Source organism: Coregonus lavaretus (genome assembly GCF_964263955.1).
Source record: "Coregonus lavaretus genome assembly, chromosome: 22".
NCBI classification, from domain to species: domain Eukaryota; kingdom Metazoa; phylum Chordata; class Actinopteri; order Salmoniformes; family Salmonidae; genus Coregonus; species Coregonus lavaretus.
The window spans coordinates 39,480,757-39,504,580 of NC_140009.1; the positions used below are offsets into that span (position 1 = coordinate 39,480,757).

Consider the following 23,824-nt stretch of genomic DNA (forward strand, 5'->3'; position numbering starts at 1 on the left):
TATGTATATCATGAGAAAACAAAAAGAGAATTACTTGACACATTGGAAAGAATTAACAAAAAAACAGTGCAAACTAGAATGCTATTTGGCTCTAAACAGAGAGTACACAGTGGCAGAATACCTGACCACTGTGACTGACCCAAACTTAAGGAAAGCTTTGACTATGTAATGACTCAGTGAGCATAGCCTTGCTATTGAGAAAGGCCGCCGTAGGCAGACCTGGCTCTCAAGAGAAGACAGGCTATGTGCACACTGCCCACAAAATGAGGTGGAAACTGAGCTGCACTTCCTAACCTCCTGCCAAATGTATGACCATATCAGAGACACATATTTCCCTCAGATTACAGAGATCCACAAAGATTTGAAAACAAACCCAATTTTTATAAACTCCCTTATCTACTGGGTGAAAAACCACAGTGTGCCATCACAGCAGCAATATTTGTGACCTGTTGCCACAAGAAAAGGGCAACCAGTGAAGAACAAACACCATTGTAAATACAACCCATATTTATGTTTATGTATTTTCCCATTTGTACTTTAACTATTTGCACATTGTTACAACACTGTATATATATACATAATATGACATTTGAAATGTCTTTATTCTTTTGTAACTTCTGAGTGTAATGTTTACTGGTATAATTGATTGTTTATTTCACTTTTGTTTACTGTCTACTTCACTTGCTTTGGCAATGTTAACATAGGTTTACCATGCCAATAAAGCCCTTAAATTGAAATTGAATTTGAGAGAGAGAGAGAGAACGAGAGATGAATAAAGGGTGAGAGAGTGAAAGACATAGAGAAAAGGAGAGAGAGAGAGAGAGAGAGAGAGAGAGAGAGAGAGAGATGGAAGAAAGCAAGCCTGTGCATGAAAGTGTGTTTGGAGTGGCAGAGTTGGCGTCTTGGAGGCTTTTGTTTGGTTTTGTGGAGGAGAGGAGAGGAAACCTGGTGTCGGAGAGAGGAGGTTCACTAATGATCCTCCTGTTTGATGTTTCCTCTCCGGGCATGAGGAGATTCACTCCCTACCCCTCCCCAGAGAGAGGGGGAGAGAGGCTAATGGACGAGCAACAAACCCTCTGCAAGTGCACACACACACACACACAAACACACACACACACTGATTCTCTCTTTCTCCATGGTACTTGAATGAAACTCGGGAGCTCCTGTCTTCCCCTCCTTTCTCCCATATCCATTCCTATATGTCCAACCATTGGCCTTTACTGTGTCTAAATGCACAACCATAATACTTTTGATTATTTTATACATGATTTATCAAACCTTTAATACAGTAGCCTATATCAGACCTAAAGCTTCCATAATGTGTGTGTGTGTGTGTGTGTGTGTACACACCCACACCCACACGCTTTCACTTGGGCCGACTTCACAGAAGACAGTGTCTCTTCTGAGCCATTGCCTGAGGGTCAGGGATTTTAAAGCGGAAAGCTTTTAAAGCCAATTAAATGGTGCTTCTTAAAGCGTTGGCGCTTCCATTTAACACCAAACCCGCCTTAAACCCAACAAGCTCTCACAGTCTCCCTGCAGAATCAGACGTCCAAACCCTTGTCCATAAACGTCCTGGCAAAACCCAAGCCTACTTGATTGTAATAGCGCTCACTGTTGCCCCCTAATGGCTGGTTATGATGTCATCTGCTGACGTCCTGCTTACCTGGACGGACGTCTATTTTGCAGTAGATCTTGTTGCTACTTTGCTCCTACTAGTCTTCTGTCTGTATAACTCCTCAGGCTAAACATTGCTAACCGCTAACAGATTAGCCAAAGTTGCTATTTTCTCCAGCTAACTAGTTTCCTACCTGGGGACCAATGATGTTTAGTGCTAAGGACATTGCCAAGGTTTCTATCTGACTCCTGTTTTTCCCTCATTCAAACTAAATATATTTTGTGACCATTTGCGTCTCCTGTCTGACACACCAGCTAGCTAGCAAGTTTCCCCTTAGTCCTCCATCCAAAACTGCCAGAGTCCTGTTTTGCCCCCTGCCCAACCGGTTTACACTAGTTAATTCCTACTGGGAAGAATGAGGGATGAGAACGGAGAGATAGAAAGAAAAAAAATGGAAGAAGGCTTCAACAGAGGGAGAACTAGCCTAGCCTAGCCTAGCCTAGCCACCTCCATCATCTACCACAGAGGTAGTCAAGCAATCCCTTTCTCTCTCTCCCTCTTTCTCTGCCTCTTCTCCTCTCCTCCTTCCATCCTCATTCCTTCTTTCTTTCTTTCTTTCTTTCTTTCTTTCTTTCTTTCTTTCTTTCTTTCTTTCTTTCTTTCTTTCTTTCTTCCTCTCCTGTCTTTTTCTCTCTATTTTCTTCCCACGGAGGGCCGCTGACAGCTCAGACAGCCAGACTCCTTAATTCCTCCTCTTATTCCGTTAATCTGTCATCTTTATCAGGCTTGGGAAGGGGTGGGCCGGGAGCCGCGGCTTCCCGATCAATCTCCACATTACAGCTGACAGAATGGTGCTAATAACTTATTGATCCCCCCTCTGTTCGCCAGGCCTCCGCCGGCGCTGAAAGCCCCTCATTGATTGGCTACGGACCGAGGGGGGAGGGAGGGAGGAAGGGAGGGAAGGAGAGAGGGAGAGGAGCTTCCGTTCATACTGAGAGAGGATGCACCACTGCCGCCATTGCCGCTACACACACACGCAAGAACACACACACACATTGAGAGAGAGAGAACGGGGAGAGAGGGAGAAAGAAAGGGAGAAAAGGATAGAGAAGAAGATAGGTAGGGAGCAGCAAAGCAAGGGGGGAGATGGTTAGAGATTAGGGAGTGAGATGATTGAAGAGGAAAAATAAAGCTAGAATAACCCATTAATTTATAGGAGAGGGCTGGGTGCTGTATATCAGTGATCTCTCTCTCTCTCTCTGTGTGTGTGTGATTGTTTAATAGGAGTGTGATGGACCAAGATGGTACTAACGCTCCCTTTAAGGCTAATAACACCCTGTTAAAAAGAAATCCTCCCTATCAAACACACATACACAAAAAAATAAGCTATCCAAAAAACACCTTATCCGCCAGTTAGTCTCTCTGGTCTGACCGCAGAGCCACAGTTTACAGTTTCCACAGGCAGCCAGACGCTTAGCCCGGCGCCCCTGCTCTCTCCCCCTCCTCCTCCTCCTCCCTCCCTCCCTCCCTCCCTCCCTCCCTCCCTCCCACAGCCCCAGAGTAGCCAAGGTACTGGGAGGCGGAGGGAGGGAGGGAGAAGAGAGGAGCTGAGGGGGGGAGTCAGCCCTCCTGTCTGTCCCTCAGATTTAATTAACGGCCCACTCCGGCGTGGAGACGGCTCAGCAGCCTGCTTCCCTTTCCTCTGACCCACACACACACACATACACACACATATATACACTCTCAAACACACACACACACACACACAAACACACACACACTGCCGCCCGCCGCCACAGCAGCCGTCTGCCCTCCCCTGATACCGGCACCACACTCATTCATCTCTCTTTCTCTCTCTCTCTCTCTCTCTCTCTCTCTCTCTCTCTCTCTCCAAACTTTACTTGTGGCACACTGCCCCCCCCCCCCCTCTCCTTCCTTCCCCCTCTCGTTCTCTCTGTTTCTCTAACCATAGGCCTGCTATGGAAGTTAGACAGTGGGAGGCCTGCTATGGAAGTTAGACAGTGGGGAGTGAGCTCAATACGCTACAACAGAACAGAAAGCAGTTAGCACTACACTAAAGTATGTAACAGAAGTACAGCACTAGTGTTAGCAGTACTGTTTGTCTGGGGTGAGTCCCAAAAGGCACTCTATTCCCTATATAGTGCACTACTTTTGACCAGGGCCCATAGGGCCATTTGGGACCCAGTCTGGGTCTGCTCTGATATTGGAGCAATCCCACCACAGCCACAGTCACCATTGAAGTAGTTTATATAGAAACAAAAGTTCACAGTAACATCATGACATGATAGCTAAAAGTATTTTGGAGAAAACGATTCAAAAGTTGATTTCATGTGTCAGGTGTCAGGTATTAAAACTGTTATATGACACAAATGATCAGTGTGTGTGCGTGTGTGTGCGTGGACACATTTGTGTACGTTTGTGTGTGTTAGATGTGCACACACACTACTGTGTATGTGTGTGTCTCTCTCTCTAATTTAACTGGCAGATAGAATGTGAGCCAGTGGCTGATGGGATTGGACTTGTTTACAGACACGTAGCGAGCCGCTTAGCCACCCTGTTAAATCTCCCTTTAATGCTCAAACTGACAGTTTTTAGGCCCAGGCCCCCTCCGGCGCTTGCCACACCGCACTCATCCCCCCTCCCCTCATCCTCATCCCCCCTCCCCCTATCCTCCCTCATCGTTTTGTGTCTTTCTCCATTAAGATTACCATTCACAGGCTAATTTCTCCACTAAGCTTAGCAGCTGATTAGACAGGTCTTTTTGGGAAATCTGTCCCAAACATGGGTCTAAAGACATTGGGCGGCTGAGACTTTATCACCCCCGTCCCCCACCTAAATGAGGGAGTTATAGACAGACATCCCTCCATCCCTCCACCCCCTCATTCCTCTGTATTATCTACCGTATGGGCAATTAAGCTTCTAGACGGATGAGATCAGAGAGATATAGTAGAGGACGAGGTGTTGGATTTGGAGTGTGATTATGCCACATGTATGCCCCTCTGACTAATGGGATGAAGAAGAACAGAACGTCCATGGGGGGTAACGCTCTATGTACCACTTGAACATGGTAAGGGTACATGGTAAGGGTACTGCTTTATGGGTTCAATATGTGGTTGGTCAACTTTGTTGGTAACACTTTATACGTTTGTAGTGACTGTTTAAAGAAAACCAAACCATGAATGACAGTTTTTCCTGGCCCATTGGCTACTTTCAGGCTGAGGAATCATCTAACATCTTAGACATCTTTTATTGTAAAATCCTGAACTTCCCCTTTAAGGTTAGCTTTAAAAAAGGTAACATTAATGTGAAATGTTACCACTTTGTTTATATTCTGTGACCCGACTCCATCCTTTTGGGCTTTGATGTTACAAACTTTATTTAACCAAAACTGTCTCAGCTCGGCTAAACCTAGTTTTAACCCACAAACCAGCGGGTCCCTACCAACCCAACATTTGGGAGATAGTTTGGGGTAAAAGAGCATTTAAAGTGTAATAAGTATACAGTATGTCCCTACAGTAGAAATGGCCTTCCAGACACCTTTGTCCACCAAAACAGTAGGGGACTTCAGACATGACTAATCCCTATTAGTGGTAGTTTATTCCATGTCTACTAAATAGAAGCATCTATCTTTAGAAAAATAAGACAATGTTTTTTTACTCAATATACCTTTGATGAAACACACACGCATGCATACACGGGCACAGATCACAATGTATATGGACACAAAACAGAAAAGAGACCACCAGAACGCAACAGCTAAAGTATCTAAATACCAATCCACTAATTTTTGTCATGTTACACAGAAATATTACACAGGTATCTACCTGAAAGTATAAAGATCCAACATTCAGTCTAATTCTGAACTACAACAGTCTGATTCAGAACAAAAACTGATGAAACAGTGGCTGGTGTTATTAGGGTGTTTAACTGTTGGGCTGTAAGCTGTCAGAAGGCTTTTAGCTTAACACACACCATGGTTCCTTTACGCCCATGAAACTGGATTAATGGCAAACAAAGCTATTTATTTAGTGGTATTTTAAAACAGGGGGCTAAGGAAAAACCTGGAGTGCAACAGAAAAGGCAAACAAGAACATTAGGTAGCTTAGTGGTTAAGACCGTTGTGCCAGTAACCGAAAGGTTGCTGGTTCTAATCCCCGAGCCGACTAGGTGAAAAATCTGTCGATGTGCCCTTGAGCAAGGCACTTAACCCTAATTGCTCATGTAAGCCGCTCTGGATAAGAGCGTCTGCTAAATGACTAAAATGTAAAATGTAAATGTAATCGACTTGAGAGCCACCTTTAAGAATCAGTAATAAGCTTACAGTAAGTTCCCCAATCAAACAAATTACAGCAAATTAAGGGACTAATGCGTAATTGTGATTAATTACTCATGTTGATGTAAAGAAAACGTAACCTTATTACAAATTAGTGGAATACAGAGATAGAAAGAAAGACACACACAACACACAAACCCCCATCCCAGGTCCTGTAGCATCTTACCTGTGTGTCCTGTGTTGGTGCTGAGGTCAGTGGCGGGCTGGTCCTCAGGCATGCCGTGCTGTCTTGTGTGGTGGAGGTTGGAGATGATTGTAGAGAGGTCACTGTCACGACTGAAACACACAAAGTCAGGGGGTTAGCAACTCTCACACACTGCTTTACATTACACATTATTAAGACACAACAAGGCACAAACACATTGTAACAAAGCATAGCAAAAAGCACACATAACATAACACAACACAACATAACATAACATAACAGAACAAATAACATAACAGAACATAACACATAACACAACAGAACATAACAGAACATAACACAACACAACATAACATAACATAACAGAACAAATAACAGAACAGAACATAACACATAACACAACAGAACATAACAGAACATAAAACACAACATAACATTACATAACATTACATGGCTACAGTAAATGAAACATGTCACGTGACAACTCAAAACTGCTCAATACTATCCAGCAACTGACAACAAACTTCGTCCTCAAAAGTAAAATCTACTACAGAATTATGAAATATAGAAAAACATAATGTAGACCAGTGGTCACCAACCTTTTCTGAGTCAAGATCACTTTCTGAGTCAAAATGCAAGCTGAGATCTACCACTCAGATTTATTTTGAACATGACTTAAAAAACGTAAGCCTATGCAACATTAACCAATTAAAAACAGTTTTGTAGCAATGAGGTTTGTGCGTTAGGCTATAGGCCCAATACATTATCACTGCATATTGGCTATGCTTGAATATCCCTGCCAATGTTGTTCTTCTCAGACCATTTTGAAATTATATTTTAAAAAATTAGGTATATGATCACACTGGTAATAGATAATGTGTTGTATTAGCCTACTTGTGAGGCACAGCTGAGTGAGCGTAATAATTTGCTTCTTTTTTTTTTTACTGGACTGATGGCCGACATCTGATGGTCAGTCTGAGGGGAGGGAGGAAGCAGCAGTGAGGCTGCCTCTCACCCGACTCGCCGTCCCTCCGCTTTCTCTCCCTCCTCTGAGAAAAGGGGACACAGTCTTCCAGCTGATGGTGAAACTCAAGTCGCACTGCATTATTTCTGCCTCATGCACCAATTCATGTTGTTATTCCTATGACCAGAGAAAGTGAAATATTCCTCGAAATTAAAAGAGACCCAAGCTGCTAATAATAACAATGGAAGCTTATCAGAACAATTTGCTATCCTCATTCATTGCAGCTGTAGTGCTGGTTGTAGCGTGAGTGGAAGTAGGGAGAATGCGCATTTTATGGCTTATAAAAGTGTTGAACAAAGTGCTGAATAACAACTTAAACATGAATTTACTCATAAAAATAGCAGCTCTTCGCTGTATTCGATGAGTCTCTCTCTAGTCATGGTTTTAAACGTTTTGAAATCTCACAGTATCAACTTTGCTGTGCTTTCGAGGCTTATTTTTACAGTCTATGGCTCGAGGAAACTGTGCAGACACAGTGATCTGAGCTATCTGATTGGCCAACGGTAGGCCTATAGGTGCACTTGAATTACTCAGACACATGAAATGGTTCAAAACACTTTGCCTTCCCGGCGCTAGGGCTGCTAAATGAAGTGCACCCACCGCCAACAGCGCAAAATGAATAAAACAAATCTGAACGCAAGGATTTATCGTTGTTTTTTTTTTACAGAAATGTTTGGTGATCGACTAGGAATGCCTTGGAGATCTCAACCAGTTGGTGACCACTGATGTAGACAATGGACCGTGTGACCTGTAGCACACAAAAACCAGCGTATACACACATAAAAAAAACCTGCAGTACCACATACAGCTCCATGCATACATACACCCCACGCACACACACACCATGTGCACACACACCGCACGCATGCACAAACGCACGCACACACATACGCATTCACACCTATACTGACCAATAACCTCTCATCTATCCACTGTTTTCCTGCATTTTGTACAAGTTGGAATCCAAACAGACTTCATTAGTGGCTTATCAACCTGTGCCTATTGTCAGGCCCCTTGGCATTAAGGTGTGTGTGACACCCCAATGAAAGACTCCTGCATCAAGCACTTTAGGGTCTCATCCCTGCTCATCTTCAACCTTACAGTAAGATGCTTTATTCAACACATTCAGAATTCAATTAAGTTGTTCAGGAGTTTAAAATGTGATTTTCGCTCCCCCAAATTCAGATAAAGAAAGAGACCGTTTTGTTGTGTCAGTCTAGATACAGTACAGGGATTTTATTTATGCATGTGCTTCATTGATTAAATATATATATTTTTTAAGTAAAGTAAACTGCAATATTACTTTAAACCTATCAGTCCCGAGACCCCAGAAAAAATCGGCTTTTCATTTATCTGTCCAGCCCTTATATTTAGCCTCACAATTAAGTGTTTTACCATTTTCTTTTCAGGACAACCAGGGCTACAAGTAGAACACAAAATTATTTGACATAAACACCTGCACTCATGAGTTTTATTGACAAATGTCATTAAGAAAATAAGGTCCGCCAAAGCAAAAACCTGATAATGAATGTATATGAATGCTGTAAGTGCAGAAATTGTTTGTTCACTGGGAAATGAATATCCAACTAGTCAGTGGCAACGGTGTGGAGTTTGTGACAGCAACTATGTGAGTTTATTACAGTATTATAGACACTATGTCCTGGGACTTCCTATGATCTTCTATGTAGAAGAACCCCTTACCTTCTAACATGTTACATGTGCGTGTTCATGAGAGTCTCAGCTTTTCATAGATTAGTTTGTAGCTCAAACCATTCAGACTTTACAGACGTTTTTGTAAAAAGACCCGGCCCCGGGCCCCTTCTCTCAAACACTGCTTTAGCTCAGCCCCGGTTAATCACACAGACTAATGGTTGGTATTTACAGATGCAGAAGAAATAGACTAATCCAATGGTACAACCCAGAGGTTGGTACATTTTCTACTTTAGACCCTGGACTTAAAAGCCCTCTCTCCCACAGTAACACCACTGCCCTAGCCTCTCTTCAAGGCCAAACCATAGGGGGGTTTTAGAGATTAGGGCTTGGTTCTGCCCGCCATGCCCAATGCCCCACCAGCTCCCTCTAACCTAGCAGCAGCAGCTACGGACACAACTGTGTCATGGAGTTACTTCAACGCAATCTGATTAGCGCTCTGATCGCATTAAACGGCATAATGATGGAAAATAGGCGCTTAGCATTTGAGGGAAACTACCCGCCCTCCAGGACACCTACAGCACCCGATGTCACAGGAAGGCCAAAAAGATAATCAAGGACAACTACCACCCGAGCCACTGCCTGTTCACCCCGCTATCATCCACAAGGCGAGGTCAGTACAGGTGCATCAAATCTGGGACCGAGAGACTGAAAAACAGCTTCTATCTCAAGGCCATCAGACTGTTAAACAGCCATCACTAGCACAGAGAGGCTGCTGCCTACATACAGACTTGAAAATCACTGGCCACTTTAATAAATGGAACACTAGTCACTTTAATAATGCCACTTTAATTATGTTTACATATCTTGTATTACCCATCTCATATGTATATACTGTATTCTATACTATCTATTGCATCTTAGCCTATGCCACTCTGATAATGACATTGCTCATCCATATATGTATATATTCTTATTCCATTCCTTTACTTAGATTTGTGTGTATTAGGTATTTGTTGTGGAACTGTTAGCTATTACTTGGTAGATATTGCTGCATTGTCAGAACTAGAAGCACAAGCATTTCGCTACACTCGCAATAACATCTGCTAACCATGTGTATGTGACCAATACATTTGATTTGATTTGATTTAGAATATCGCAGACAAATCTCTCCATAACTATATGGCTATGGGGTATACGGTTTGGTTTATAGAATGTTAAATTGTTCAAAAGTGACGTCCTCAAGTGTTATTTTATTGCAGAAAATACAAAATACACATAAGGAAGATATTAATAAATGTCATTAAATTGAATAGTTTTCCCCTGTTTCCTTACATTTGGAGTATGAAGTTCAACTGTATATGTTCAAATCAAGTTTGGTGAACATACTAGTTGTCTTACATAAGATCCAGAATGTTCCCCATATGTTCAGGGAACGTTATTGCTAACCAGGAAGAGACAGCGGAGGGGGTCAGGGTAACAAGGCATAGTGGCTGGGGATGGTTCTGATTGGCCACCACTCTGAGGAGGCCACATGGTTTGCGGCTGCTGGATTCTGGCTTTTTACAGCACAATGATTATAGGCTCTAGCTCCATAATGCCAGGCTGCCTTGCTCCGAGCTGTTTTCCAAATTGTAAGGAACAGATGCGGGGGAATTTATTTTGTCTGATTATGACCACATTGGGTTACCAGTTGCTTGTCAGTCAACGGGAATCAATGAACCAAACTTAAAACATAACAAAACACATACAAAATATGTCCCGCCTGGTTGCTAAGCGACAGATTATGCTTTAGTCGTGCCATGACATCACACTTTCGCTGACACTACTCCAACCAAGCCCTAGACCTCAGTCAAAATACAACCTGTACAGAAGTTGAAAATCTAATTTCTATGATGTTTTTGCTACACTCAATTCAGGTTTACTTTCCAAAGGTTCATAGTCATACTGGCTAATTTAGATTACCTCATGCAAAAAATCACAGATCCGCACTCGTCCAAAATTGAAATCTGGTAGCAACTAAACCCCCTGACCCCACCTGCTCCCTATCATTGAAATTGACCGTCATAATGCTACTCTGAACTTCTCACTGAGGCTATGGGGTTATTATCTCATGGCAATGTAGCGGTGCTAAGCTGTGATGAGCAACGACATCGTTAGCGCTGGTAATTAGCACACTTTTCCTGCGCAGTCCCTGCATGGTTGGCTAAAGAGGGACGGCCCCTCCCCCCTGCACGGGTGGCCAGGCCAAGGTCATAATCTGTGCCTAGGGCTACAGGGGGTGTGGGGTGTGTGTGTGTGGGGAGGGGGGTTTAAGACCTAGCTGCCTGACTCAGCTCTCCCTCATGTGTTGGGTGGGTGGGGAGGAGGGGGGGGGGGGGGGGGGGGGGGCATAGGGTAAGGGAAGGGGGTAGCGATTGGATGTGGCAGTGACAGCTAAGAAGAACATGAGATTCCGTCTTATCACCTAGGCCCCACACCGGAGACAATCATCTCATCCTCGGCTCATCCCTAAACTGATCAATACCCCCCTCATCATCCCCAGTTGGTCCAGTCCACAGGACAGACTATCTGACAGACTGACAGACAGACAGATGCCATGACCTAGATGCTACTATTGTATTAGCCAGGCTCTAACGCAGGGTAACTTTGACATGGATTACAATGGAAGGAAAGATGTTATTTTCATTGTTTGAGAATCAGAACCAGGATCTATTCAATCAAATGAGCTCCGAATTCTACTCACCCATAACATAGAAAATATCAAACTTTTAGAGGAGAACATTGCTGATAGATGCTTTGTGAATATGTTTTCTAAAAAAATCCATAGTAAATAAGTAAAATGTTCAGACAACTGACAATTTGGAGTCCATTTCAGAATCAGTTAAGGAGAAAATAGCAAAATAACATAATTACACTGCATTTTATTATCACATTGAAAGGAAAGTATTGGGTCCAGTCACATTTTCTCAGAGTTCCATTGAATCTCAGACAGTGATTACTAAACTCAGCATTTTGTTTGGTGTATAGAGTGAAAAAACAGATGCGTGGGTGGGGCTGGTATAGATGACCATTAGACCAGTGAGAAATTCCTGGTATCACTTTCTATGAAGTTCATACATATAATGCAATAACATCCTTTACAATGCCTTATAATACACATACAGTGCCTTCAGAAAGTATTCACACCCCTTGACTTTTTCCACATTTTGTTGTGTTACAGCTTGAGTTTAAAATTCAATTGCGATTTTTTTGTCACTGGTCTACACACAATACCCCATAATGTCAAAGTGGAATTATGTTTTTTAATTAATTAAATTAATTAAAAATTAAAAGCTGAAATGTCTTGAGTCAATAAGTATTCAACCCCTTTGTTATGGCGAGCGTAAGTAAGTTCAGGAGTAAAAATGTGCTTAACAAGTCACATAATAAATTGCATGGACTCACTTTGTGTGCAAAAATAGTGTTTAAGACAATTTTTGAATGACTGGCCCATCTCTGTACCCCACACATACAATTATCTGTATTATCAGTCGAGCAGTGAATTTCAAAAACAGATTAAACCAAAAAGACCAGGGAGGTTTTCCAATGCCTCGCAAAGAAGGGCACCTATAGGTAGATGGGTAAAAAAACTAAACAGACATTGAATATCCCTTTGAGTATGGTGAAGTTATTAATTACACTTTGGATGGTTTATCAATACACCCAGTCACTACAAAGATACAGGCGTCCTTCCTAACTCAGTTGCCAGAGAGGAAGGAAACCGCTCAGGGATTTCACCATGAGGCCAACGGTGACTTTAAAAGAGTTACAGAGTTTATTGGCTGTGATAGGAGAAAACTGAGGATGGATCAACAACATTGTACAGTAGTTACTCCAAAATACTAACCTAATTGACAGAGTGAAAAGAAGGAGGCCTGTAAAGAATAAGAATATTCCAAAACATGCATCCTGTTTGCAACAAGACACTAAAGTAATACTGCAAAAAATGTGGCAAAGCAATTCACTTTTTGTCCTGAATAAAAAGTGTTATGTTTGGGGCAAATACAATACATTACTGAGTACCATTCTCCATTTTTCAAGCATAGTTGTGGCTGCATCATGTTATGGGTATGCTTGTAATCAAGTTTTTCAGGATAACAAATAAACGGAATGGCAAAATCCTAGAGGAAAACCTGGTTCAGCTGATGTAAAAAGGGCTTTATAAATACATTTGATTGATTCAGTCTGCTTTCCACCAGACACTGGGAGATTAATTCACCTTTCAGCAGGACAATAACCTAAATCACATGGCCAAATATACACTGGAGTTGCTTACCAAGAAGAGAGTGAATGTTCCTGAGTTACAGTTTTGACTTATATCTGCTTGAAAGTCTATGGTAAGACCTGAAAATGGTTGTCTAGCAATGATCAATAACAAATTAGACAGAGCTTGAAGAATTTTGAAAGGATAATGGGCAAATGTTGCACAATCCAGGTGTGGAAAGCTCTTAGAGACTTACCCAAAAAGGGTATTGTTTGTAGATGGGTGAGAAAAAAAAACTATGTACTCAATTTTGAATTCAGCCTGTAACGCAACAAAATGTGGAATAAGTCAAGGGGTATGAATACTTTCTGAAGACACTGTATAATGTGTTGTGACACTGTCTATAAGTGTCCATAATAACTCATAAGTGACTATAAAACTTTAATGAAACTACAGCGGGACCCAAACAGAAAATAGCTCCCACAGAAAATGCTCACTGGGAAAGTTGCTGGAACTTCCCCCAAAGGGAGTTAGCAGCTGCTGCTCTGACATTACCACAGGAAACACTACTGAGACTCTCCAAATGCCATGAAAAGCATCTTCTCCTGGCATGGGAACAGAATAGCAGAGGGCAACCCCACGGTGCCCCACTGTGACATTGGCAAAGAGGAGCTGGACAAAGCTGGAGGTCATAGTGTGAGCTGACACTGGCTGGCACGGGTTGTCAGCCTGGGCACCCCGATGCCATGTCTGACACCACGACTGAGACTGCATTTACAGACAGGGGGACAGAGGGGACAGGGGGACATGGGCAGCTGCCATGGTGGGGCCGAGGAGGTGTCATGCAGGTGTAGAGGGAGGCTGCATCCCAAATGGCACCCTATTCCCTATATAGTGCACCGCTTTTGACCAATGTCCATCTGGTCAAAAGTTGTACATTATATAGGGAATAGCGTGCCATTTGGGACAGACCCAGAGAGACAACAGCCTGCTTGGAACAGCTGCTGCCTGCAGGTATAGTGCTACTGCAGAGCCCTCCCTCCTCGTCCGACCTCAAAACAACAAACTGCAGGTGATCCACATCCTTTACTAAAGCCTGCCCTGACTCAAGTTCAAATAACCATGTGATATGGGCTCATGCCAATACACAGGGACAGTTAAAAAAGGACAACGCTTTAATAACCATTGCTGAATGATATCCTCATTCCCTAGACCCACATTTACATATGTAAGGTCTTTTGGTGAGAAAAAAAATTGTTGTCAAGAAACAAAGGCTTAATGCAAAGATATGGATTTCGACATATTTCATGTTTTGTTTTGTTTTCAGACAAAGACTTGTGTTCGTATGCCACTCACATTTGGATGGAAAGACAGCCTGCAACTGGGGCCCGAGCAAGCAGAGGGAGTCATAAATACATTCAGAAATAGATACATAAATAAATAAGAACAGCCCGGGATATCTCTTGGGCTTTCCCTGTTGTTCCTTCCTTACAAAAGCTGATGTGGGGCCAATATGGCTGCAGAGAGAAAGAAAAGTACTATGAAATAAAAGATACGTCTGCCACACGGAGAGTTGGTACAGTTCTCTCCACCTAAGCTACTACACTGAACCAGAAAATGGCGTCAGAATCCAATCTCAATGTTATTGGAGATGTGAGTATTTTTAGTAATTGATCAATCCAAATATTCTCCCAAATGTTCTAAGTGATCTCAGATATTGTATCTATTATTATCTATTATCTAATAGTCTCATTGCGTATTATGTATTGTCTAATTGCGTTGCCGCTCTCTGCAGAGGCGATATTGAGTTTTAGAAAGTACATTTCCAATAATAATTTGGGATTAAACGAAGCAATTCTTCAAACCAGGGACCGAGATTCAAAAGAGATTCTTTAGGACTTCAACTCTAAAAAAGGTACGCAGGTAGGTTTCCTATAGTACATAATCAAACAGCGTTTTGGAACAGCACCCTGTTTAAGATGCAAACCTCCACATTTTTTCATGGAGAGACAGTGACTCGTGGGCATCTTTGCTAGCCCCTCCACGCAGAATCCATCTTTTGTGCAGTAAGAAGACAAATTCTACACTTTCATGTGTGTGGAAAACTGGATTCTTGCTACAAGTACCTCCTAACCTGTTGCCATGGAGAAGCGTGTGAAAGTAGCAAATAGGTCTTCAGCCTTTTTCCAGAAAGCTCGAAAAGCCATATTCCATATTCACTAAGTTGAACTTCAGGAGAAAGCCCTTTCCAAGAATTCCTCTGTCACCATGATGTCCATTTGCTGGCTCTAAGCTAAGACACAATCTCACCAAGAACACCAGAAGTAAGAGAAAGGTTAACTCTATCATTTTATTAACGTAGGTATATCATACATGATAAAATGTAAATATCAACAATATAGTACTATTGTAATACTAACTTATATCTATTGTTTTATTAGAAAAATTGCCGTCTATAAGGAGAGAATGACTGAGACACAGGCCAACCTTCATTCTTGGACAAAAAAACTGGACCATTTTAAGACAACGGTATAAATAAGTATAGGGCTCCTACCCATTCCTCCACTGCACAACTGTAAACAAACATATTCCAGTCTAACTGGTTTTAAGGAATGGTACCTCCTTAGCATAAAACCTCCAACAAACTTTGCCTCTGCTGAGCTGAGGTTTTTCCCTCAGCGAACATTACTGCTGCATCGACATAAATAAACACACAACAATTTTTTTCTATTTCTACAGTACTAAAAACGGACATAAGACAAAATGCTAATTTACGCAGATCATAAATTATACTCCAGTACATACCAGCATTGATACAGCCTTGATTGATAGAGTGAGGTATCGTGATTCTAGTAGAAATTGTGCGAGTTGGCCTCCACTGGGTTCAGCCTCCGGCACCTCTGCTTCCCAGAGAGGGGCTGGACACCTTGCAGGAACTAGTTTCACATTCACAGAGTCACATAGCAATGTTGTGGTGGCTATGTTAATGTCCAGCGGTTCACGGAAGGCTATGCCCAGTGGAAATAGGTATGGCTGCTTTGCACAGCATACCTCTCTCTCTTTGTCCACCTGCGGAAGGGCCTACTACCACCACCCTTGAGACAACCTCCCTCCTCCCATTTCAGACATGTAATCTACTTAGACTGCTATACTACACAAATAATAATGCTATTTTCCCTTTGATAAGAAATATGGGAAACATTTTGCTTTTGAAAAGGAGGAATTTATGATTGTGTATATGAAATAGAAACATCTGACATAAATGCTTGACTTAGGGAGTTTTCTAGGGCTATAAACGTATGTGTTGTGTGGCGTTTTTTCCACAGGGTGCTCCTTAAAAGCCCAACGTCAGCAGGTGGAACTTATATAATCCGTGGTGGTTGCTCGGTAATTACCCAGACTCTCTGTCAGCACTTTGGAATCAAAGCCTTGTTATCTACACGACGTCAAACTCAAACAACACTCAGGTAGGCTTTGTTTTGTCCTTGAGTATAAGACACTAAACCTAAGCTACCACCGTCAAATATTTAGCTAGTGCGATGGATTCCAGTAGCACTTTATAATAATTCCATGTAATAAAACATTTATAATGGATTAGTAAATAGTTTATTGATCATTTATTAATCATTACTCACACGTTTGTAAATGTTAGTAACCTAGTTATTCACACATTTATAAACAACTTTTAAAGTATTTAATAATGATTCATAAGATCATTCATAAGATGTTTAATATAGGTCCTTATAAACCATTTACTAATCATTAGTTAAGTCTTTTTGCGTGGCCTCATCTAAAGCATGGGCTATCTATACTTTATAAATACTTTATAAAAGATGGACATGCCATTGATAGACATTCCAGCAGTACCTGATGCTTCTTAAAGGGATACTTCAGGATTTTGGCAATGAGGCCATTTATCTACTTCCCCAAAGTCAGATGAACTCGTGGATGTCATTTTTATGTCTCTGCGTGCAGTTTGAAGGAAGTTGCTAACTAGTGTTAGCATAATGACTGGAGATCTATGGTAGCATGCTAGCAGATACCCATAGACTTCTAGTCATTGCGCTAACGCTAGTTAGCATTGGCTCACGAAACTACCTCTCTTCCTTCCAGTATGGACACAGAAACATACAAATGGTATCCATGAGTTCATCTGATTCTGGGGAAGTAGATAAAGGGCTTAATTGCCAAAATCCCAAAGTAGCCCTTCAAGGTCTGAAATGGCCTCTAGAACATATCAATGGTTATACAATAAGCACACAATACGGAGGATGTTTTAGAAAATATATTGACAATTTTATTCCAAAACAGTTCAACTGTTGTAATAGTGTGATGTGTAAGTGTGTGTGATGGTGTCCCGTGTAGCTCAGTCGGTAGAGCATGGCGCTTGCAACGCCAGGGTTGTGGGTTCGATTTCCATGGGGGACCAGTACGAAAACGTATGCACTCACTACAGGAAGTCGCTCTGGATAAGAGTGTCTGCTAAATGACTAAAATGTAACTTTAGATACACTCTATGCTGAGTAAAATAATGATTTAAGTCCGAAAATTCTAAGCATTTCTTGGCAGGGACTTTTTGGATTGCATTCAGTCCTTGGAGCATTCTAATCTCGATTAACCCAGAACTAAAATCTTGGGTATTTTGATCAGCTGCGTGATCAAGTTCTGATTCCATAGGTGTTAGAAATTGGGAGTTCTGGTTTGCGAAGTCTCCACCCTTGCAAAAGAGAACTCACAGCCAAAACTAATTTCACCACACGCGTGAAGCAGTCAAAGTTTAAGTACCACCGTTGCCCAATCCTGATATGTCCAAATAATCAGTGACGTAAACCCAAACACCGGAACTACTGCTGTTCCTTATCATATGCATTCCATCCCGTTGACACAGATTCTTCAGTTTACGCGCAGAATTTGTCCACGCGAGACTAAGAGCAGATATCTGAATACATTATCTTGCTGAACTACCACATACATTTAAAGAGTTACTACCTTTAAAGGCCCAGTAAATGTGTCGCCAAACAAAGCCATGTGTAAAAATTGTCTGCGGTTAAAAGACTAAAGCACTGGAAGCATTTAAAGGTTATATAGTACATGTAACATTTCTACCTGTAAATCATACATGTAACATTTCTACCTGTAAATCATACATGTAACATTTCTACCTCATTCACATATCAGTAGTAATGAAGGAATAAAGAGAGAAAAACACATTCACATTACAATTCTTTGTTAAGTCCTTGCAACAGTTTTTGTGAATACAATTTTTGATATATTTCCTTTAAAGGCCTAGGGCAGTCAAAAACGTGATTATCCTGTGTGTTATATATTTCTACACTATAAGGTTGGAATAACACTTTGAAATTGTGAAAATGATGATAATGCCCTTTTAGTGTAAGAGCTGTTTGAAAAGACAGCCTGAAATGTATTATTATTATAATATATTTTTTTTTACGTATTATTATTATTATTATTATTATTTTTTTGTGGGGGTGGGGGGGGGGGGATAGAATTACTACTTTTATACTATCCCAGGTATTCCTTAAAGAGGTAGGGTTTCAAGTGTCTCCGGAAGGTGACCAAAAGTATACAGACACCTGTTTGTCGAACATCTCATTCCAAAATCATGGGCATTAATATGGAGTTGGTCCCCACTTTGTTGCTATAACAGCATCCACACTCCTGGGAAGGCTTTCCACTAGATGTTGGAACATTGCTGCGGGGACATGCTTCCATTCAGCCACAAGAGCATTGGTGAGGTCGGGTACTGATGTTGGGCGATTAGGCCTGGCTCACAGTCGGCGTTCCAATTCATCCCAAAGGTGTTCGATGGGGTTGAGGTCAGGGCTCTGTGCAGGCCAGTCAAGTTCTTCCAGACCGATCTCGACAAACAATTTCTGTATGGACCTTGCTTTGCGGACGGGGGCATTGTAATGCTGGAACAGGAAAGGGCCTTCCCCAAACTGTTGCCACAAAGTTGGAAGCACAGAATCATTTAGAATGTCATTGTATGCTGTAGTGTTAAGATTTCCCTTCACTGTGAACCATGAAAAACAGCCCCAGACCATTATTCCTCCTCCACCAAACTACAGTTGGCACTATGCATTCAGGCAGGTAGTGTTCTCCTGGCATCCTCCAAACACAGATTTGTCCGTCGGACTGCCAGATGGTGAAGCGTGATTCATCACTCCAGAGAACATGTTTCCACTGCTCCAGAGTCTAATGGCGGTGAGCTTTACACCACTCCAGCCGACGCTTGGAATGGCGCATGGTGATCTTATGCCTGTGTGCGGCTGCTCGGCCATGGAAACCCACTTCATGAAGCTCCCGACGAACAGTTCTTGTGCTGACGTTGCTCCCAGAGGCAGTTTGGAACTCGGTAGTGAGTGTTACAACAAAGGACAGACGATTTTTACGCGCTTCAGCACTCGGCGGTCGCGTTCTGTGAGCTTGTGTGGCCTACCACTTCGTTGTTGCTCCTAGACGTTTACACTTCACAATAACAGCACTTACAGTTGACCGGGCAGCTCTAGCAGGGCAGAAATTTTACGAACTGACTTGTTGCAAACATGGCATCCTATGATGGTGTGCATTGAAAGTCACTGAGCTCTTCAGTAAGGTCATTCTACTGCCAATGTTTGTCTATGGAGATTGCATGGCTATGTGCTCGATTTGTCAGCAACGGGTGTGGCTGAAATAGCCGAATCCACTATTTTGAAGGGGTGTCCACATATACTACCAGTCAAAAGTTTGGACACACCTACTCATTGTTGTTCTTTATTTGAAAAATGTTCTACATTGTAGAATAATAGTGAAGACATTAAAACTATGAAATAACACATATGGAATCGTGTAGTTTGAGTAAATGGAGAGATTTAACTTTTATTCCAAATGTGACCAGACCATTCATCATTTTGTTGGTTCTCACGGTTCTCTGTCCCGGTTCTATCAAGCCTTCGCCAGGTTCCTCTTCGGCCCGGCGCTCTTTGCTTAATACGCAGGGACGATGAGCATCTCTCCTCACTGTTCTGGTGGGCCTACTGAACTAATCGCCCGTAAAGCCGATGGCCGTTAACATTAATCAGGTTAAAAGATATAGAGCCCTCTAATGAACTTGACAAGTCCTCTTCGAGGATGACAACACCTCCGAGGACCTTTCTGACAACTAGGACATCCTGTTACTATGTAGCCACAGTACCCGAGGCTGATCCAAGAGCTGTTACTTTGTGTCAGAGCACGTCCATGCGGTCATTTCAAAAGTGCTATGACAATATCTGATCGTTCCAAATACTTCAGTTGTTCTGAAGGGAAAATATGAATGAACGTTAAATGGTCTAGGTCGAGGGTATTACAGTTTTGTATTCTTTCAACCTTCCAGAAGCAACTCGGGGCAACGGAGTTTAGCTCACAAAAACAGTCAACTCCTGCTGAAAACCTACATTGATTTAGAAGTGGACCATATTGAATTGGGTATTTTTCTGCATCAGGATGAGAATGACACAGTATAATTATCACAATGTAAAATATGTTGCAGGAATTAACAAAGTGTGATGTGACACAATGCTAGCGAGAATCCTGATGATGTGTCGATGAGGTAGAGAATATGAAAATGTACGCACTCACTAACTGTAAGTCGCTCTGGATAAGAGGGTCTGCTAAATGACTAAAATGTAAATGTAATAGACACACAAACATTTATATAGCATCCCGTATTTTTCACCATCCATTGACCAAATCAAATTTGTTAAGACCCCTCTACGACTCACTTACTGGGTCTGTGGTCAATAGAAATCAGATTTCCCTGATTGGACATCCCATTATCCCTTTCGCTCAGACCCATTGCATTTGGGGTAAAGCAGGGCCGAGACGGATGCCCGGGACAGACCGGAGCTGTGGCTCCAGCGAGTCCGCAGCCTTTTAAAGGGTAAAAGCCTGACATATTAGTCATAAGTGTTCTTTAAATGCATTATCATCTTAACACATGAGCGGCGCAAGTGTCGGGGGGGGTAAGTACTTTAATGAGGTTAGTGGATCCATGTAAAACTTTACAGTTGCTGTGCTGTCCTCCATGTCACAACCAGTCTTGAGACAGCACACACACACTAAATATTTTCATATAGAAAAGATCATAGCATTTTAACCATTTTTCATGGATATGCTAGAAACAGGATTTTGGGAGATTTTTGATTCTTTTTGACTAACACACACAAAAGTGGAGTACGTCATCAGAGCCTCGTCCTCATTTGAGCTCATTTGGTTCATCTTACATATTTGTTCAATCACTTTGGCAAATTTTTCAGATGTCAGTGGTATATTTTCAAAACTATAAATTCAAAACTATAAACTGATAACACTTGTAATCAGGGCTCTAAATTAACATTTTAAACATTTTTAGCACTGGTGCTCCCAACTAAAAAAAAGTTAGGAGCACCACATAAAATGTAGGAGCACCAGAAAATAAGATTTTTTAAATTGATTGAGATACAGCCTATATTGGGACTATATGAGTTCTAGCTACTTTTGAAGCACATGGTGTGCCCTAGAAACTAATATGTAACACTGTAAAGATATTTGTTTATTATAAAAGCTAAAATGTTGGTACAAATACCTCATTGAAATTACAAAGTAATTTGTGTAATATTAGGTTTCTACATTGTGTAAAAGCACTATTTCCAATTGAGATGCATTACATTGAAAATTGTACACTGTCTCTTTAAAAACGTAAGGTTTGTGACATAGGACATGCAAAAGATCTGTCGTTCATTCATTGCTATGATCATTGTTCTCCTGAAGAAGCTATCCCTTTTCCTTTCTTTCTGTGCCCCAAATGTTTGGATATACTTGTATATTTGGTAAAGTTACCAGGTTGTTAGCTAGCAAGCCAATGAGGTAACATGTAGCAAGCCAATTAGGTAACATGACGGAACAAAGTGTAAACAAATCGACGCGCGAGTAGTTTTAAAACAGCCCACGACATGGTTTATGAATGTAAAATGTGGTCCTGGCGAACGGCTATAGGAAGATACAAATGTTGCGCTGGTAATATGGGTCAGATCTTTCGACCTGGTTGGTCTAGAAGCAAGCCGTTTTCGTTGTAGTAATGGTGAACCAAGACGCTATCGAATCTGCAGTCGGAAACAACCGTACAGCGAAGCCTTATCATTACCATAATTACTATCTAGGAGATTTTTTTCCTGCTCCCAAACTAAAACTCCTGGTAGCACCGCAAAATATTTCATTGCATATGCGACCAAATTGGTCGCACTTTAGAACCCTGTTTGTAATGCCCCCTATCTTATGTACAGAACCTTTGATTGTGTATTCGTTGGAGTTTAACACATATTTCACCCCTCATTCATTCATGCAAAACCTACGTTTTCCACCAAGTTTAGTCACCAATACATCAGATAATGATAGGCTCACAATTTAGTCATTTTAACTATAATTTAATCCAATAGCAAAAAATACAATATACACATTTCAAAACGGTTCTTTTTGAAGTGCTGAATAAAAAGAATAATAGATAATAAATATCATGTTCCATACAGTATTTGACTATAACTTGACATGCATTTTTTTTATTTATAATAATTTATATCCAATGGCAAGTTATGAGCATGTTGAGAAATACGTCAGTGTTACAGTTTCATTATCCTTATACAGTACATACGTTGAACCATAATCTGAAACAGGGGTATTGTAAAGCAGTTGGTTGCTGTAAAAGCATAGCACAGTGTTGTATGCCTTTTATGCCACATGCAACATTGGAAAAGATCACATTTTCTACATGACTTGTCAACTAATACAGTATCGCCTGTCTCTCTGCTTGAAATTCATCAGCTCATAGTATATCAATGAAATTCAGATAATGAGTGGAATATACAGTGGGGAAAAAAAGTATTTTGTCAGCCACCAATTGTGCAAGTTCTCCCACTTAAAAAGATGAGAGAGGCCTGTAATATTCATCATAGGTGCACGTCAACTATGACAGACAAAATGAGAATTTTTTTCCCAGAAAATCACATTGTAGGATTTTTAATGAATTTATTTGCAAATTATGGTGGAAAATAAGTATTTGGTCAATAACAAAAGTTTCTCAATACTTTGTTATATACCCTTTGTTGGCAATGACACAGGTCAAATGTTTTCTGTAAGTCTTCACAAGGTTTTCACACACTGTTGCTGGTATTTTGTCCCATTCCTCCATGCAGATCTCCTCTGGAGCAATGATGTTTTGGGGCTGTCGCTGGGTAACACGGACTTTCAACTCCCTCCAAAGATTTTCTATGGGGTTGAGATCTGGAGACTGGCTAGGCCACTCCAGGACCTTGAAATGCTTCTTACGAAGCCACTCCTTCGTTGCCCGGGCGGTGTGTTTGGGATCATTGTCATGCTGAAAGACCCAGCCACGTTTCATCTTCAATGCCCTTGCTGATGGAAGGAGGTTTTCACTCAAAATCTCACGATACATGGCCCCATTCATTCTTTCCTTTACACGGATCAGTCGTCCTGGTCCCTTTGCAGAAAAACAGCCCCAAAGCATGATGTTTCCACCCCCATGCTTCACAGTAGGTATGGTGTTCTTTGGATGCAACTCAGCATTCTTTGTCCTCCAAACACGATGAGTTGAGTTTTTACCAAAAAGTTCTATTTTGGTTTCATCTGACCATATTACATTCTCCCAATCCTCTTCTGGATCATCCAAATGCACTCTAGCAAACTTCAGACGGGCCTGGACATGTACTGGCTTAAGCATGGGGACACGTCTGGCACTGCAGGATTTGAGTCCC

General features: G+C 41.6%; 1 protein-coding gene across 1 annotated transcript in view; it reads right to left on the minus strand.

Moving 5' to 3' along the window:
- The window catches only part of samd11 (sterile alpha motif domain containing 11), a gene marked incomplete at its 3' end in the record, with an annotated part of 82,499 nt that overhangs the window by 39,866 nt on the left and 18,809 nt on the right, over positions 1–23,824 (minus strand). Inside the window, exon 4 of the mRNA XM_084187175.1 lies at positions 6,139–6,248. Coding sequence (XP_084043301.1) covers positions 6,139–6,248 — 110 coding nt within the window. The remainder of the gene's footprint in view (positions 1–6,138; positions 6,249–23,824) is intronic.